Consider the following 19006-nt stretch of genomic DNA (forward strand, 5'->3'; position numbering starts at 1 on the left):
TGATATAGGACTATTTTCCTGCAGTTTCCAGAGTGTGGATTCTTTGGCATGTATGACAAAATTCTTCTCTTTCGCCATGACATGAACTCAGAAAATATTTTGCAGCTGATTACCTCAGCAGATGAAATACATGAAGGAGACCTAGTAGAAGTTGTTCTTTCAGGTAAGTAAATCGTTTATTTTGTTGCCTTTCTTTTCAACGAGCCTTATTTTTTGCATTTAACTAAATGCTGTGTTCAATTATACTTTGCACTGCAGTTGCTTACTTCTTTCATCTATAATAATGGTTACTATGTGATTTTTACTTTCAGGAAGGTTATATCACAGATGAGGAAGTAGGAAAATAAGCCCTGAATTACTTGAGTGTTACTAAGCTAAGGGAATTATCAATTGAACCAGAAGAAGAATGTGTTCATCTTTTGAGTCAAAGAAATAAAACAATTGCACTGAAATTCTGGTCCCTTTCCCCATTTCTGTGAAGAGCACAGAAGAGAATTAGGGTTCAGAAAAGAAAATGAGAAAAAAAGGAGAAATAATGAAGATGTGGAAGAGGAAACTGCAGTACTGGTTGATTCCATGACTTAAATAATGCTCTTTCTCTTTTTGTTCTCTGTGGACATTTTCTTATTCTCTCCTTTCCTCTCTCACCCATTCTTGCCATCCATTGTTCTTTAGCTCCTGCTATTATCTCATCCAACAAGTGGGCAGGATTGTTAGTGAGAAGTGTAAAGGAACAAAGAATGTATATAGTAGGCCTGCAAAACTTCTTATTTGGCAGCAAAGGAAAGAGGGAGGAAGAGAGGAGAAGGGGAGGGAGGAAAGGAAAGAAATGGAAGAGAAAGAAGGGAAGGAAAGCCAGTCAAGAGTCCAGAGCCCTGCCACCATTTTTTTTCCTCTTCCCAAATTCATCTTTGCAGCCTGTTCTTGAGATCCTCTCTGACCATCACCTTTCCCTATTAGTCTCTAATCCTTCCCATTCATCTTCTCTACCACAACCCCAAATTCTATACACATCGCAATCCTTGTCTTTCTTTTCACTCCAGAGGGGCTTCACTTCCGGTCCTCCCTAGAGGTCATGCTCACATCTATTCCTCCCTTGCCCTGGACCCTACATCAGGCGGCGGGGATATCCACTAATGACTGGCAGGTGGTGTTGAGAGGATGTCTGCTGGTGGATGCGTCTGCTGCTGTTGACTTGCCCACAAAGGGGAGAAGAGTATCCTAACCACTAGGACTCTGGAGAACACACAGAGTGTATCCTGGGATCCTAAATTAGAACTGAGTGTGTTTCCCACAGAAACATTGCTATAACTTAATGTTAAGTTCCGCAATTTTTTTTTAACTTTAGTGTTCTATTTCCCAGTACATTATAAGTTAAATAGTTTTTAACTAGCTAAAATAAATCTGACAATTATTTGCAATCTTATCTCTCTGAGAAAATGCTTTTGGAGGTCAAAATACCTACCTGTAGACCTACTTTTGGAGCTCAAATTATTTGAAGTTGGTGAAGTTCCTAAAGTAGAGTTTGAAAACCACAATATTAGCTGCTGAAAATAATTTATTTTTATGGTCAAATGAAACTTTCAGAAAAAAAAGATTCTGTGTACTTTGACAAATAAATATGGTCAATATTCTTAATCTCATCACAATTACAAGTACAGGGTTTATTTGAATATTTTTCTTTTTTAAAAGCTTTGGCCACAGTAGAAGACTTTCAGATTCGTCCACATACTCTCTATGTACATTCTTACAAAGCTCCTACTTTTTGTGATTACTGTGGTGAGATGCTCTGGGGATTGGTACGTCAGGGACTGAAATGTGAAGGTATGTGTTCTAAATTTTTGTTTCATTTGAAATAGGATTTCACATTTGCGTTCAGTACTCATCAATGAAAAAACAAGATCATTGGTCAGTGACTAGGTAGTACCCCAGGTTTAGAATTGGAGAGGTATGGTTATTCCGTATTAGAGTTACCAGGGGGTGGGATGCAGGTGCACATTTCTGATTAGTCAATAAATTTTTTCTGTAAAGGGCCAGAGAGTACATATTTTAAATTTTGCTGGCCATGTGGTCTCTTTACAATGACTTAACTTTGCTGTTGTATTGATAGCATGAAAATAGCCATAGACAGGTTGTAAACAAATGAGCATGCTGTGTTCCAATAAAATTATTTATGAACACTGGAATTTGAATTTAATATAATTTTCACATGTCATAGGAGGAATTTGGTACACAGTCCACAGTTTGCTGAAGTTCTTTAAGCCAGAGGTTCTCAAACTTTATCGTTTATCAGAACCACCTTGAGGACTTGTTGAAACGTACTTTGCTAGGCCCCATCCCCAAAGTTTTTGATTCAGTAGGTCTGTGGTGGAGCCCAGTAATTTAGATTTCTAACAGATTCTCAGGTGCTGCCTTGGGGAGCACACTTGAAGAAACTACTGCTTTAGCCAACTTAACCTTTCTAAATAACCTTTCTACACGTTTCCTATTTTTCTTAGTTTGTCATCTGGGTTCTTCATTAGGATAACTATTGCTGCCAGAGAAAATAAATAAAAGAAGCACCTACTTTTTTATGTACACACTTATAAAGTTTAAAAAAATTTTTTTTAACCCTTTAAAATATATTTAGGCTGTGGATTAAATTACCATAAACGCTGTGCCTTCAAGATTCCAAATAACTGTAGTGGTGTAAGAAAGAGACGCCTGTCAAATGTATCCCTGCCAGGACCTGGCCTCTCAGTCCCAAGACCCCTGCAGAATGAATATGTAGCCCTTCCCACTGAAGAGGTATGTATTCTAAGGTAATAGAGGGCATTTTACTGCTTACTCCTTATGTTTCTGCAGGATATATAACATCATCCTAAAACATAAGTTATATACTAAAAAATAGTAACATTCCTATACTTCAGAAACTTAAAATGTATTACTGTAGACAGGGCTTACCAATAGTCATGAATTGCATTTTGTATACTTTGTGATAACTTTATCACTTGGACCGCAAGATCAACCCCCTAACCAGTATCCCGACTCCTGGTCTCCACACTTCACTACAGCTTAATATACAACAACTCTGATTAGATCACTCCCCACTAGGACACCTTTATATATTCTGTGTTTCCGACAGTCTGTACTACTCATCATTCCCTGAACACACCCTTTCCCCCCTACATTTGCTCTTCTTGGTATCTATCCTACATGCTTTTTCCAGACCTAGCTCAGCAGCTACCTTACCTGATTCCCCTTTACCTAGAAGTTACTTTCCTGAATGACATAGCACTTTTCAAACCTCCCTAATGGTGTGTATAGCATTCTACCTTAATATCATAGTGTTTGGAGTTTATGATCTATTTAAAGAGGGCAATACTCATGTCTTTGTTTGCCCCACCATGCCCAGCACCATACCTTGTACTTTAGTGGGTACTCACTCATAAATGAATGAGTGTTTGAGTGACACCACTGATCACTGATCCTTAATATTCCAGTGAGGTATATTAGTAGATCTCTATACCATGAGACCGCTGGGACTCAGAACAGTCAAGTGACCTGACTGAAGTCACAGCAAATTAGTAAGCAATATTAGAATTCAGCCCAGATCTGATTATTTGTAAATCAATGACTTTTCCTCATATCTTGTACCCCTCAAGGGTAAATGTAGTAGATCAGGGAAGAAAGAAATAACCACCTATTAATTTGGTACTACTTAAAGTGACTTCCATCTATAGATTACAGTCTTAACATTTAGTTATTTCTATAACCCTTTTGGTCTTCTGTATATTAATGGCAAAATCAAGTCTTTGGGCTGTTGTCTTGACACCCTCGTCACAAGATTTTGCTAAACTGAGGCACTGGAGTAAAAGCTTCTGAAATTCTTTCACAAAAATCCCATATTTCCATATTGCATAGCCCTACTATGAGATTTTTAAAGTAGAAGAAGAATGCTGTAGCATTAGGAACTGAGAGCAAAGAGTTATTATAAACACATACAAAAGCTTGGGGAAAGATTGGTAATAGAAAAGTTAATACATTTTATACACAAACTGCACAGGAAACTTAGCTAAGATTGGGAACTGTAGGATGAACGCATGTTGTTTTGAGAACCCCACAAGTGATATTGGTGTGTCAGCCATACCCACTGAGTATTGCAAGATTAGGAAATGGCAGGACAGAGCAGATTAATAATGTATTATTCATTCATTTATATTTTATCCCAAAGATGAAACTTCCTTAGGGAAATATGAGAAGTAGAGTGACATGTTTGAATTGGTTAGATTGTGCAGAGTATTTTAGAACAAGTAGAAATTGTAGGGCTTCCCTGGTGGCGCAGTGATTGAGAATCTGCCTGCCAATGCAGGGGACACAGGTTCGAGCCCTGGTCTGGGAAGATCCCACATGCTGCGGAGCAGCTGGGCCCGTGAGCCACAATTACTGACCCTGCGCATCTGGAGCCTGTGCTCTGCAACAAGAGAGGCCGCCATAGTGAGAGGCCCATGCACCGCGATGAAGAGTGGCCCCCACTTGCCACAACTAGAGAAAGCCCTCGCACAGAAATGAAGACCCAACACAGCCATAAACAAACAAACAAATAAAAACGAAATTGTAGACAGGAATGTCTCAGGGTTACATTTGTCAGTCCAAGCATGCAGTCTCAAAATTATGAATAAGGTTACAGTAAGAGAAGAGCTGAGAGCTCATGGAGGAAAATCAGAGGGAAGAAAGAGTGGTAAAAGAGTATACTCTAAAGGAGTGAAGGAGATAGCAGTGCGGAGATGGGAGCAATCTGAACCTGAATCTGAACCAAGTTTAGAGAAGAACTAATTCTAAGTGGCTGCACAGTAAGAGCCTCATAACTTCTCAGGTGCCAGTCTTCACGCTGGCTGCTTCACTTAGCTTTTCTGTGTAATCCTCACCCCCGTCCTGAAAGGTATAGCTGTTATCCTGGTTTCGTACCTAAGGCACGAGGAAGAAAAGTTTCTAAGGAGTCAAGGTATTAAACTTCATTGACTACTAGATGAGAGAAGGCCAGTTAGAATAGAAGCCTTTGAGTCTGACTCTGGGGTTGTCATCGTTTACACGTAAGAAAGCAGCTTCTGTTAGTTTCTGAAGTCAGTCTAAAAGGAATCAAGTAAAGAGATGGAGAGGCAGAAGAAGATAGACTGTTCACTGAATTTGGTTAAAATGGAACCACTGAGATTAGAGAAACCAGAATTGAGTGATGGCTATTTGGAGATGAGAGAGATCAATGTTCATTGCAATGCATTTGGGAAGTTGTTTTGTTTTTTTTTTGTTTTTGGCCGTGCCGCACAGCTTGTGGGATCTTAGTTCACGACCGGGGATCAAACCCGCACCCTCAACAGTGAAAGCGCAGAGTCCTAACCACTGGACACCAGGGAATTCCCCATTTGGGAAAATTCCTGAGGGGATAGGACAGAATCAAAGTAGAAAGAAACTCTTGGGCCTAAGTGTGCACATAAAAGTGGAGATATTTCTTTCATTGAATAATGTTCCAAACTCAAATATATATAATTGGGGAATTGCCCCCTTTAAATGCTTTTATTGCCTTTATTATTTTATATGATTGAGAGTTGGCAATATTGTTATGAAGTTTTTGTGAACAGCACTTCAGCCAAAATTAGTTTAAGCCCACACTGTGGAAATAATTACTTTTAGAAGATTTCTGGCCATACATAAATAAGAAATAAGAATTTAAGCTAAGCAGTAATTTATAAAGAGAGACATTAAAACAAAGTAAGAAAAGAACTTTCACTCAATTCTAGTTACTCTCATCTGAGTGCTCTCATTTTAACCAAGTGCTCTAGGTAATTCTACCAACATTCTCTGTCCTCCAAATTCTGGTTAAGTCTGCTGTACCTTTCCTGCCTTCCTCACTAAATAGACGGTAAACCACTGTTACTGGTAAGATTGCAGTATGTGCCCAGGTATGCTGGGATTGGGAAAAGGTTAAGAATCACTGGACTGCTATGTAGAAGACCCAGGTCTAAGTTTTGATTTTAATACTAATGCTTTAGTAGTATTAATCCCTTTCAGCCTGTTTTTTCATATGTAAAATAGGGGTAATAACATAAATAACTACTTGTACTAGACATGAAAAATCGGGTGGCTTCTACAACCACAGTCCCCTGAGTAGTTCCTTATAAACATGCTCTGTACCATGTCCCTGATACCCCAATCCCAGCAGGACCTGACAAAAGGCAAAACTGGCTAAATCAGCCTTTCCACGTTATATGTTTTAAACTTGAGACAAACTAAGTGGTAGAAGCAGAAGCAAGAGAAGCACAGTGTTGAGTCACCATTAGACTAGGGGGCCAGGGATGAGCAAAAGCTTAAAGTATCTGATTCTAGTTCACACTGGCTGCTTTATCAGCTCTGCAGAATCACTGTGGTGCTCCTTTTGCTGAAGGTGTTGTGTAAATGGAGGAGGGGTGGGCCACACTAAAGCAGGGCACCTTAGACAGCTGAAGCATGTAAGTTTGGTTCGGGTTTTAACATTCTTTTTGTACTTCTCATTTTTTTAAAAAAAATTTATTTCATTTATTTTTGGCTGCGTTGGGTCTTCATTGCTGTGTGCGGCCTTTCTCTAGTTGCGGCGAGCAGGGGCTACTCTTCATTGCGGGGCTCAGGCTTCTCATTGCGGTGGCTTCTCTTGTTGCGGAGCACAGGCTCTAGGCGTGCAGGCTTCAGTAGTTGTGGCACGTGGGCTGAGTTGTTGTGGCTCTCGGGCTCTAGAGCACAGGCTCAGTAGTTGTGGTGCATGGGCTTAGTTGCTCCGCGGCATGTGGGATCTTCCCGGACCAGGACTCGAACCCATGTCCCCTGCATTGGCAGGAGGATTCTTAACCACTGTGCCACCAGGGAAGTCCCATCTTTTTGTACTTTTCTTAAACTGCTTCATAATTTTCTTTAGAACATTTCTGGCTACACTTTAGTGAAAAACTATCTATCAGAGGCTGTATCTGTGTTATTTTTATAGTGCTCTCCTCCAATGGTCAGTCCTTTTCTTTTTCCTTCTTCCTACATTTTTCAAAAAAGCCTTTTATTTTGTCCTCCCCTCATTTTTCCTATATACTTCTCTATCTCTTGGTTTTTTCTGGCTTCTTTTTTGCTTCTAGTGGTTGAACATATCAATGTACCATGACTCAATTTCTCTGAGTTAGAGACATTACTAGTTATAGAAGGAAGTTCTGGCAGTGAAGATGCAAGCAGCTACAACAAAATCTGTAATACATCTAGGTGGTAGTTAGGTATTTGGATTTTGTTCTTGAGAATATAGACTGTATTCATTTTCATATTTCTGATACAGAGCCTGGCCAGTTATAATCAGTGAATGTTGAATTAATATGATGAACCATATTCATCTGACCTATAATTTAAATTGATTATTTCCTTTGTATACATAGACAGGTTCATAGTTAAATAATCCATTTATCCCTCAGATTACACAAAAAATTTTAACCAACACCTTCTTTAACTTTCCTTTTTGCTCACCTAAGAGAAAAAACCCAAATAACTGGAAAATACTTAAAATATTAAGGAACTTCCTAAAGCATAATTACTGAGGGTAAAGTTGTTTTAGTGTGTATCTGCCATTGTTTGTATCATCATCATTAATTAAACTTAGATTTTCACATGCCTGTTTTAGTATTTGTTAAAATAAATTAGAAAAACTAAGGCTTGTTTCAGAATGTTTTCAGACGTTGTATTCAGTAACTCAGCATGAGCAGCACTAACATTTTCTGAATGTACTTAATTTTCCTGTGATTAATTTCTTGGTAAGGTTTTTGAAGGTATTTGAACATGTTATAAATTCATTTTAAGTTCTGTTTTTTATTTGTAAAATGTCATATGTGCCTGGAAATAACAGTTAATCAGTGAATATATGTATGTGAGGATGAAAATATCTTTTTTTTTTCTAGCATAAATAATAGCAAAAAAATTCTGCACTTTTCTCATTCAAGGGTTGGTAAGCTAAGCTTCCAAAGGAAACTGCTGAGATGCACATTTTTAGGTTTTTGGCTTTAGTGTTTGAAATAAATGACTTTTGTGGTCAAGCCCTGATCTTAATACTTTGTTTTTAATATCGACTTACACTTATGGAAATTACTTATGTTTTAGTCACATGTTCACCAGGAACCCAGTAAGAGAATTCCGTCATGGAGTGGTCGCCCGATTTGGATGGAAAAGATGGTCATGTGCAGGGTAAAAGTTCCACACACGTTTGCTGTTCACTCTTATACCCGTCCCACGATATGTCAGTACTGCAAGCGGTTATTGAAAGGCCTCTTTCGCCAAGGAATGCAGTGTAAAGGTAGGATTGGATGTTTTTCTTCATTTTTTAAAAAAATTTTATTTATTTATTTATTTATGGCTGTGTTGGGTCTTCGTTTCTGTGCGAGGGCTTTCTCTAGTTGTGGCGAGCAGGGGCCACTCTTCATCGCGGTGCACAGGCCTCTCATTATCGCAGCCTCTCTTGTTGCAGAGCACAGGCTCCAGATGCACAGGCTCAGTAGTTGTGGCTCACGGGTCCAGTTGCTCCACGGCATGTGGGATCTTCCCAGACCAGGGCTCGAACCCGTGTCCCCCGCATTGGTAGGCAGATTCTCAACCATTGTGCCACCAGGGAAGCCCGGATGTTTTTCTTAAGTAAAATTTATATTTGTTTTTGTTAGCAAATACAGGTTTAAAATATTTTTATTTCAGAAGCATTAAGCAAATACCTGTAAATTGGGCTCATAGTTAACTTAAAAAAGATAAAATTAATATGCATGCACCTGCATGCGACGACTAGTATCTGCAATATGTGTATTCTGTACCAGGAGCTGTGCTAAAGAAAAATTAGAGTATAAACAGAAAAACTAGAATTTGGATCTGAGGTGTGGCTGCTTAACACTTGCCAATATGGAACAGTTAGTAAGCAGGTAAGCTAACATTTGACCTTAAGTCTTTCTAATTTCAGAGCCAGACACTACCCAAAATATAAAATAATGCCCTCCTCTTGCCATTAAATATTCACACACACACACGCACAACATATTACAGGTGTTTTGTTGTTTTGTTTTTTTTTCTAATTATGTAGCTATGGAGCTGTACAAAAATTGTCATTCCAGACAGTAATCACACTGAAATAGGCAGACTATAGTAGAAGCCACTGGAATTGTAGTGGGGACTACCTGTATTTGGATACTAACCCAGAACACTATCATAGTATTCCAGAAACATCTCTTAATGAACTAGGTTTTTAATAGAATAATGGAATAATTTTCTCCTCTAGTTACGTAATGTTTTAATGCTTTTTAAAGATGCTTTTATCTTTTTGTCTCATATCTTCTTCTCAACAGTGCTGCACAATTATGTGAAAACCAAAGTAGAGTTTAAATATGTTTTAAGGCATTGAGCCAAGATAAGATATAAGTAATCTGTCTATAATCTTATGTACTTATTTTTCATGTGATTATTTTAATAGTTCTTGATACTATACTTTTTATATAGAACTATTTGTGGAATTGAATTACCTAGTTTTATCTAGGTAAAACATTAGAGTTGAGATCTTTGCAACAATAAATCCTGTTTACAATGTTGAATCAAATAATTATATGTAAATTTAACTTAAATATATAAGAAAACTTTTCTTGGCAATATATGGCTACATAGGATAATATCATATAGAGAATAGGTTGTACATTTGTTGCCAATATTTAATAACCATCAGGCAGGCTTAATTAAATGTTGAAATTTTATTTCAACAGCTTACTTTTGAATATGAGTTAATATATAAATTAATACTTTAAAATATCAACACTAAAGTGGATTGGCAAGCAGCCACTAAGGAATGTTTTGGGAAAGAACATTAAGAACAGATGTACAAATTCTAGCCAGCAGATAATTTTAGTAAAGGTAGTAAATAACACCATTCTGCTGAGCAGAACAGAAACATTCTAAAACCACATGCAAAAAAGTACAGTATTTTATAAAGGAATTAAAATAAATATGTAGATTAATGAATTTTGAAATAAAATCAGTGAACTCTACCACTGGGTTATTAGTTTAACTTTTTAGAGCTCTAAAAGAATAATGTTTTATGCTTATATTGGTTCAGAAAGTATCAGGTTATATTTCTCTTTAAGTATTTTAGTTATCTGTGAAAAAATCATAATTTAATTTAGGGATCCTTGTATTTTTGTAATATGAATTAAGATGCTTAAAAAGTAAAATAATCATTTTCATTCACTTGTCAAGCTAAGAAAAAAAATAGTTAAGATAAAACAGTTATGCTGGATCGTTTAAGAAAACATACGATTCTAAGAACAGCAGTTCATTTATTCATTCATCTGTTTACTTTCTACTTTGTTATGTTAAAATTTCAAGGCAGCTTATATAAGCATATATAGAATAAAAGAAAGCATAAACTAGTTAATAAAAACATGGGTAGGAATATAGAGAAGTATAAATGCCTGTCATTAGAACCTACATACTTGGCTGCAGGTGGGCCACAAATTTGGCTCTACATTTCAAAGGGAAAGGGAAACCTTGTTATTTTCAGAATTTGCAAACCTTATGAGATAAAAAACTAATTATTTAAGATGTATGCAAGATATTAATATTAATATCATGTATGAATTTCTTAGGGTCTCTTATTTTTAAAGATATTACTATATAATGCAAGTTTTATCCTCCACCAAAATATTAATTTCATGGAGCTTTTTCTTGTAATGACCTTTACCCTGTGCTATTGGCATGATTCCCAGAATTTTCTTTTTTTTTTTTTTTTAAACATCTTTATTGAAGTATAATTGCCTTACAATGGTGTGTTAGCTTCTGCTTTATAACAAAGTGAATCAGTTATACATATACAATATGTTCCCATTTCTCTTCCCTTTTGCATCTCCCTCCCTCCCACCCTCCCCATCCCACCCCTCTAGGTGGTCACAAAGCACCGAGCTGATCTCCCTGTGCTATGCGGCTGCTTCCCACTAGTTATCTATTTTACATTTGGTAGTGTATATAAGTCCATGACACTCTCTTACCCTGTCACATCTCACAGAATTATTCTAAAGCAGGACTTGAAATTATTTTTACCCATTTATTGTTGGTAGAAGTATCTCAAAGGTTGTGTTAGACAGTAGTTATAGCAGTGGGTCTCAATTTTAGTATTAACTAAAGAAGTCATTAAAGCACACATTTCTCAGCCCCACTCCCAGAGTTGCAGATGTGAGGGGTAGGGCCCAAGAACATGCGTTTCTAACAAGTTCTCAAATGATGCTGCTACTGCTGGTCTGATGGCCACAGCTGGGAACCACTGAGTTACACAGTAGTATGGAACAGTTGGGATCTGACACTGATCTGCAATGCAGTCAGCTCTGATGTTCTTGCAGGCTGAACAGAGCCATTTTATAATGCAGGTGAGAGACCTTGTGCATGAGAAGCTCAGTCCTTCCTTACAGGGTTGTATGGGAAAGCCCTTACTAATTCCTAATAAATGGTTGTAGAATCGCAATCCCTTTTCTGCATATGCACCAGGTCCTAATAATTAGGAATTGAAAGTAAGTGCCTGACATATGTTGGAAAGGAATTTAATCAGCCTGAGAAACTCTTAAGGGGGATGTGGAAAGAAGAATGTGAGGTAAGGGAAGGAAACATGGAGCTGCAGCAACATTTTGGCCAAGTGTTACACAAGTAGTATAAACTTCATTTTACAGGTATAGGAACTGAGCCCTGGGGGATTAAACAACTATTTAAGAGGTGGTGTCAGAATTTGAAACCAGACCTTTAATCCAAAGCCTGAGTTCTTAGTAGAGGAAATCTTTATTATTTCATCATCATTATTAATAATACTCTATGTGTGAGTAAAGAAAGTCTTTAACCATATTCTGATACTGCCTGACTTTTTTATATAAATTAATAAGGTGAATATTTTATTTTAGATTGTAAATTCAACTGCCATAAACGATGTGCATCAAAAGTACCGAGAGACTGCCTTGGAGAGGTTACTTTCAATGGAGGTAAAAGTCCTTTTCTTAATTTCCAGAAAAGATCACAGTTCTTTTGTGTATTATCTTTGTATAAGGTTATATTTGCATATTTTATTTTGCTTACTTTGTTTTTTAACTTTGACTTTTTTCTGATGTAATAATCAAGCAAGATACAGAGATCAGTAACAGTATACTTTTAATTATGCCTTTCCATCTTTCCTTTAACCACCTACCACTCTGTAGTCTAATGTGGCCAGTGTTGCTGCACATCCTCTTTTATCTTTAACACTTATTTTAAAACCCTGCTGTTCTTAGAACTATTTCATATTTCTAGTATTTATTGACTGCTTACTGTATGCCAGGCACTGTTCTAAACTCTTTACATATATTGACATTTAAACCTAAGAACAACCTTTTGAGATAAGGACTTACAGATGAGTAAACTTAGACACAAAAACATTAAATTAAATAACTTGCCCAAGAAATACAACCAATAAGTGGTAGAGTTGGGATTTGAACCCATATGGTCTGTTTTCTTAGTCCATAGTCTTTTAGAACTTAATGTACTGTCTCACTTTCTCTTTCTCCATCAAATAATCATTAGCGAAACATTTTCACTTTTTACCGTTTTCTTTTGTTTTTGTTTTGTTTGTTTTCTCTTTTCATGATTATATCACTCAAAGTAATTACCTTTTTTGGAAGGAAGGAGTAATGACTCTAAACTTTCAGCATAATTTTTCCTTAACATTTACATGACTAGTAAAAATTGAATGTAAATAGTTCTGTAGGAGGAGAAGCATAAGGAGTGGAAATTAAACTCCTCAAGAATTTAACATTTTCTCTTACGGCATGTTTTCTGTGGCTGCTGTTTAACACCATTGACAGAGCATTATTGGTTTTCTCATTTCAGTTACTCGGAATTGATGCAGTTTTTCGATGATTAAAGTCTTTTCTAGATTTATCTAGTTCGTGTATTTTTGTACTTCTCTACCTTTTGACAAATGGATATGAAATACTATTTATATTTATTTTAATGTGCATTTGTCTTTATCTTAACGAGTTTGAGCATCTTTCAGATGTTTACTGGTTAATTATGGGTTTTTCCCCTATAAATTACCTGTTCATATGCTATATATTCTACTAATGCTTTGTCAGCTTTATTGAGATATGATTTGTATACCTTACAGTTCACACATTTAGTTTATTCACAGTTATGCAGCCATCACTACAGTCTAATTTTAGAACATTTTCATCATCCTGAAAAGAACTCCATACCTATTAGTAGTCACTTCCCATCCACTCTTCCCCATTAGCCCTGGCAACCACTAAATCATCTTTTATCTCTATGGGTTTGTCTATTCTAGACATTTCATATAAATAGAATCATACAATGTGTAGTCTTTTGTGACTGGTTTCTTTCATTTAGCATAATGTTTTCAAAGTTCATCCATGTAACATGTATCAATACTTCATTCTTTTTTTATTGATGAATAATATTCCTCTGCATGAATAGACTACACTTTATTTATCCATTCACCAGTCAGTCGATGGTCCTTTGAGTTGTATCTCCTTTGGAGCTATTATGAACAATGCTTCTATGAACATTTGAGTACAGATGAGTACATATGTTTTCCTTTCACTTGGGTAGATAGCCAGTAGTGGAATTGTTGAGTCATATGGTAACCCTGTGTATAACATTTTGAAGACTGCCAAACTGTTTTCCAAAGCAGCTGTACCATTTTACATTCCCACCAGCAGTGTATGAGGATTCTAATTTCTATGTATCCTTGCCACCACTTGTTATTGTCTGTCATTTTGATTATTGCCATCCCAGTGAGTATGGAGTGATGTCTCATTGTTGTTTTGATTTGCATTTCCCAGATACTGCATATCTTTTTATATACTTATTGGTCATTTTTACATCTGCTTTGGAGAAATATCTATTCTGGTCCTTTGCCCATTTAACTAGGTTATTTATCTTTTTATTATTGAGTTGTAAGAGTTCTTTAAGTATTCTGGATACAAGTCCCTTATTTGATATATGATTTGAAAATGCTTTCTCCCACACTGTGTGCTGTCTTTTCACTTTCTTGAGGTGTCATTTGCAGCAGAGAAGTTTTTAATTTTGATGAAGTCCAATTTATTTAGTTTTTTCTTTTGTCACTTAGGTTTTTGGTGGTATATCTAAGAAGGCTTTGCCTAACTCAAGGTCACAAAGTTTACTCCTGTTTTCTTCTAAGAGTTTTATAGATTAAGCTCTTACATTTAGATCTGTGATCCACTTTAAGTTAATTTTTGTAATTGGTTTAAGGAAGAATTCCAATTTCATTTTTTTTGCATGTAGATGTCCAGTTGTCCTAGCACCATATGTTGAACAGACTATTTATTCTTTCTTCATTGTATTGTCTTAGACCCTTGCGGAAAATCAATTGACTAGATGTCTAATAGTGTTAGCTAATCTTTTACTTTGCTTCTAGTATCTTTCGGCATGTCAAAATTTAAAATTCTAATGCAGTCAAATTAATTTTCTGCCTTATGGTTTGTACATTTTATATTGTCCTAAGAAATATTTCTTTATCCTGAATCATAAAAATATTTTTCTATATTTTCATTTAAGAATTTTAAAACTTTTTTTCACATTTAGTACACTGTCTCTGTTTAGGTGTATTGATATTCCTTAATATAAAATTCTGAATTCATTTAAAACTTTGCCAGAACCTTCTACTCTGGGAACAGATACAGATATACCAATGGATATTGACAGTAGTGACATGAACAGTGATGGTAGTCGGGGCTTGGATGACACAGAGGAACCATCTCCCCCAGAAGATAAAATGTTCTTCCTGGATCCATCTGATCTTGATGTGGAAAGGGATGAAGAAGCTGTTAAAACAATCAGGTAACGTGTGTGTAAGGATTGCAAGCTACTTCCAAATGCAGGGTCAGTCCAGGAGCTCTGTTAAGAAAGAACAAGCCACATCTCTTTAAGTGGGACCTAAAATGTAATTTAAAATCAGTTAAATTGTGCCTAATACTTCTATATGTACCACAGTATTTTTCTGAAATAAATTATATTACTCTTGCTATCCACTCAAGATGGGAAGGTATGAGAATCCTGTTTTCTTAAAGAGGAAAATGCTTTATTTAAGTATAGTCTAGATATAATATCTAGCTGTAGAGCATCCACCACAAAGTGCCAAAATTGAACCATCAGTTGAAGCAACCAGTTTCTTCACACAGGCAGATTACCTGATGTTGGAAACACCAGTAAGAATCTGTACCTGAGAATGTTGCACAAAGATGATGGTGATGAATTTGGGGGCAGTTTTCATATTACAGTTAATCTGACTATTAGCACTTTGTAAAAATGCTACCAGATTATAAAACTTAAATATCTTCCTATGTTTATAGAAATTCAGTTTTTTTTGTTTTTTTGTTTTTTTTTTTTAATAGCTACTTTATTTATTTATTTTTGGCTGTGTTGGGTCTTCGGTTCGTGCGAGGGCTTTCTCTGGTTACGGCAAGTGGGGGCCACTCTTCATCGCGGTGCGGGGACCGCTCTTCATCGCGGTGCGCGGGCCTTTCACTATCGCGGCCCCTCCCGTTGCGGGGCACAGGCTCCAGAGGCGCAGGCTCAGTAGTTGTGGCTCACGGGCCCAGCTGCTCCGTGGCACGTGGGATCTTCCCAGACCAGGGCTCGAACCCGTGTCCCCTGCATTAGCAGGCAGATTCTCAACCACTGCGCCACCAGGGAAGCCCAGAAATTCAGTTTTTTATAGATACAGCCTATAGGATATACTACTTTGTGATAAAATTTACCATGCTGCCTAGGGTAGGAAGAATTCTAGCAGCAATCCCAAATGAGACCCTCTCCCAGGCTCCAGATTTTCCAAATGGGGAGGATTCTTTCTGCTCTATTCATTGTTTTCTTTTCTTTTCTTTTTTTAAATACATTTATTTATTTATTTTTGGCTGTGTTGGGTCTTCGTTGCTGTGCACAGGCTTTCTCTAGTTGCCGCTAGCTGGGGCTACTCTTTGTTGCGGTATGCAGGCTTCTCACTGCGGTGGCTTCTTTTGTTGCGGAGCACGGGCTCTAGGCGCGCAGGCTTCAGTAGTTGTGGTGCATGGGCTCAGTAGTTGTGGCTCGCAGGCTCTAGAGCGCAGGCTCAGTAATTGTAGTACATGGGCTTAGTTGCTCCGCAGCATGTAGGATCTTCCCGGACCAGGGATCAAACCCGTGTCCCCTGCGTTGGCAGGCGGATTCTTAACCACTGCGCCATCAGGGAAGTCCCTCATTGTTTTCTTATGTTTTGTGACCCTCCAAAAAAATGTGATGACAAATAATGATGACTTACAGTATTATCTTAGTCTTTTATAAATTAACTATGTATCATCATAACAGGATTAATTTATTTTCTTCTTCTTAAGCCATTGTTTGTCTTCCTAAGATATTTTGAAGAATTTTAGCTTAATTATCTTTAAAAGGGCTTGATGAGCTTACAGTATTTATGATTTTTTAAGTTGAAGTTGTAAATATTTGTCATAAATTTAAAATATTTTTTAGTCCGTCAACAAGCAATAATATTCCGCTAATGAGGGTCGTACAATCCATCAAGCATACAAAGAGGAAGAGCAGCACGATGGTGAAGGAAGGGTGGATGGTCCATTACACCAGCAGGGACACCCTGGTCAGTAATCACAGGCATTTTATTAATGGTAGTGAAACTTTGTTATGTGCTTTATTTTGTGTATTTTTAAAATCAAAATGAGAATGAGATATATATTAAGACATCATAGTACTGGAACTATCATTACATTTGTAAAGAATATTTCAAAGGTGGAATATTTAATGTACTATTTTTATAAACTGGTAGAGCAGTAGAGATTCAAAGCGGGTCTGGTGGTATAACACCAAATGCACAGTCTATGAAAGAAATAATTGATAACACTGGATTCATTACTATTAAAAACTTCTGCTTGGCAAAAGACAATGTTAAAACATTGAGAAGACAAGCCAGACTTGGAGAAAATGTTTGCATAAGAGACATCTGATAAAAGACTGTTCTCCAAAATATACAAAAAACTCTTGAAATTCAACAGTAAGAAAACAAATAACCTGATTAAAAAGTGTGTCGAAGACCTTAACACGTACCTCACCAAAGAAGATACTTATATGGCAAATAAGAATATGAAAAGATGCTCCACATCATATGTCATCGGGCAAATTAAATGCAAATTAAGACAGTGACATACTACACACCTGTTAGAATAGCCAAAAACCTAAACACTGAGAACACTAAATTCTGGCAAGATTAGAGCAACGGGAACTTTCTTTGACTGCTAGTAGGAACACAAAATGGTATTGCCAACTTTTGAAGACAGTTTGGCAGTTTCTTACAAAACTAAAATGCTTTTACCATGTGATCCATATGTTGTACGCTTTGCTGTTTACCCAAAGGAGATAAAAACTTATGTTCATACAGAAACCTGCAAATGGATATTTATAGTAGCTTTATTAATAATTGCCAAAAACCTGGAAGTAATAAATGTCCTTCAGTAGGTAAGTGGATAAATAAACTGTGGTACATCCAGACAATGGAATATTATTCAGCACGAAAAAGCAATGAGCTATCAAGCCATGAAAAGACATGGAGGAATCTTAAATGTATATTACTAAGTGAAAGAAGCCAATGTAAAAAGATTACATACTGTATGATTCCAACCATATGATACTCATTCTAGAAAAGGCAAAACTCTGGAGGCAGTAAAAAGATCACAGTTATGGGTGGAGACTTGTAGGTAAGAATAGGCAGAACACAGAATTTTTAGGGCAGTGAGAATACTCTATATGATACCATGATGATAGATACATGTCATTATGCATTTGTCCATACCCATAGAATGTACACCACCAAGAGTGAACCATAATATAAACTGTGGACTTTTGTGGTTATAATGCGTCAGTGTAGGTTTATCAGTTGTAACAAATGTGCCACTCTGATGAGGTGTTCATGATGGGGAGGGTTACACATGCGTGGGGACAGGGAGTATATATGAAATCTCTGTATCTTCCCCTTAATTTTCTGTGAACCTTAAACTGCTCCAAAAAAGTAAAGTATTAATTTTAAAAAATGATTTAAAGACACACGTAAAAAAAAAATTCTGCATAGCAAAGAACAAAAGCAAAGACAAATGACAAACTGGAAAAAGTATTTTCAACTCATAATTCTAAACAAGTAAAAAAAAGACCAGAATACAATAGAAAGATGGGCAATGAATATGAACATTCACAGACAAGGAAATACAAATGACTTTTAAATGTAAGATCTTGATCTCGTTTTTAATAAAAAATACAATTTAAAATTTTACCAAGATACCAATTTTTATTTATCAGTGTAGCAAAAGATCAAAAGGTCTAGTAACATGCTGCATTAGTGAAGGTTTGAGCAAGTTAGGCATGTTGCTGATGAGACTGTAAATTCGATCAAATCTTGTGCCGGATAATTTAACACTGTCAAGTAAAATGACACGTGCATGTATCTTTTGACCCAGTAAGCCAACCTTTAGAAATTTAGCCTATAGGTAAATTACATATTTGTGTGTGTGCAATACATACGTATTTGTGTGTGCATGCATAAGATTCTTGCAAAGGAATCCCCAAAACCTAATAACATTGCTTGCCTGGAGTAAGGGTGGGAGTGAGATAGGAGTGATGATGGAAGTATACTTTTCACTATATATCCTTTTAATTTTCCGAATTTTGAACCTCACGAATTTTAAACCTATTCAAAAGTACAAAGTTATGGATAGAAATGAAAGGGAAAGGAAAGTTCAGGCACTTTGGAGGAATCATTACTTTTGAACCTCACAGTTTTATGCTCTTTATAGAGAAAGAGGCATTATTGGAGACTGGACAGCAAATGTCTAACATTGTTTCAAAATGAATCGGGATCAAAGTATTATAAGGTAAAGATTTCACATCTTTAAAAAAAATATGTACATTAAAATACTGTATGTTTTCC

At 36.5% G+C, this 19006-nt stretch overlaps 1 protein-coding gene across 3 annotated transcripts in view; it reads left to right on the forward strand.

Moving 5' to 3' along the window:
• Nucleotides 1-19006, forward strand: part of PRKD3 (protein kinase D3) — an 85581-nt gene that overhangs the window by 44865 nt on the left and 21710 nt on the right. For all 3 annotated transcript variants that reach the window (XM_057558755.1, XM_057558753.1, XM_057558754.1), the window contains 8 exons: nt 25-163; nt 1693-1824; nt 2630-2787; nt 8131-8323; nt 11937-12014; nt 14700-14883; nt 16549-16672; nt 18873-18950. In XM_057558755.1, the coding sequence (XP_057414738.1) occupies nt 49-163; nt 1693-1824; nt 2630-2787; nt 8131-8323; nt 11937-12014; nt 14700-14883; nt 16549-16672; nt 18873-18950 (1062 nt within the window). In that variant the 5' untranslated portion in view covers nt 25-48. The remainder of the gene's footprint in view (nt 1-24; nt 164-1692; nt 1825-2629; nt 2788-8130; nt 8324-11936; nt 12015-14699; nt 14884-16548; nt 16673-18872; nt 18951-19006) is intronic.

Source organism: Balaenoptera acutorostrata, chromosome 12, assembly GCF_949987535.1.
Source record: "Balaenoptera acutorostrata chromosome 12, mBalAcu1.1, whole genome shotgun sequence".
Classification (NCBI taxonomy): domain Eukaryota; kingdom Metazoa; phylum Chordata; class Mammalia; order Artiodactyla; family Balaenopteridae; genus Balaenoptera; species Balaenoptera acutorostrata.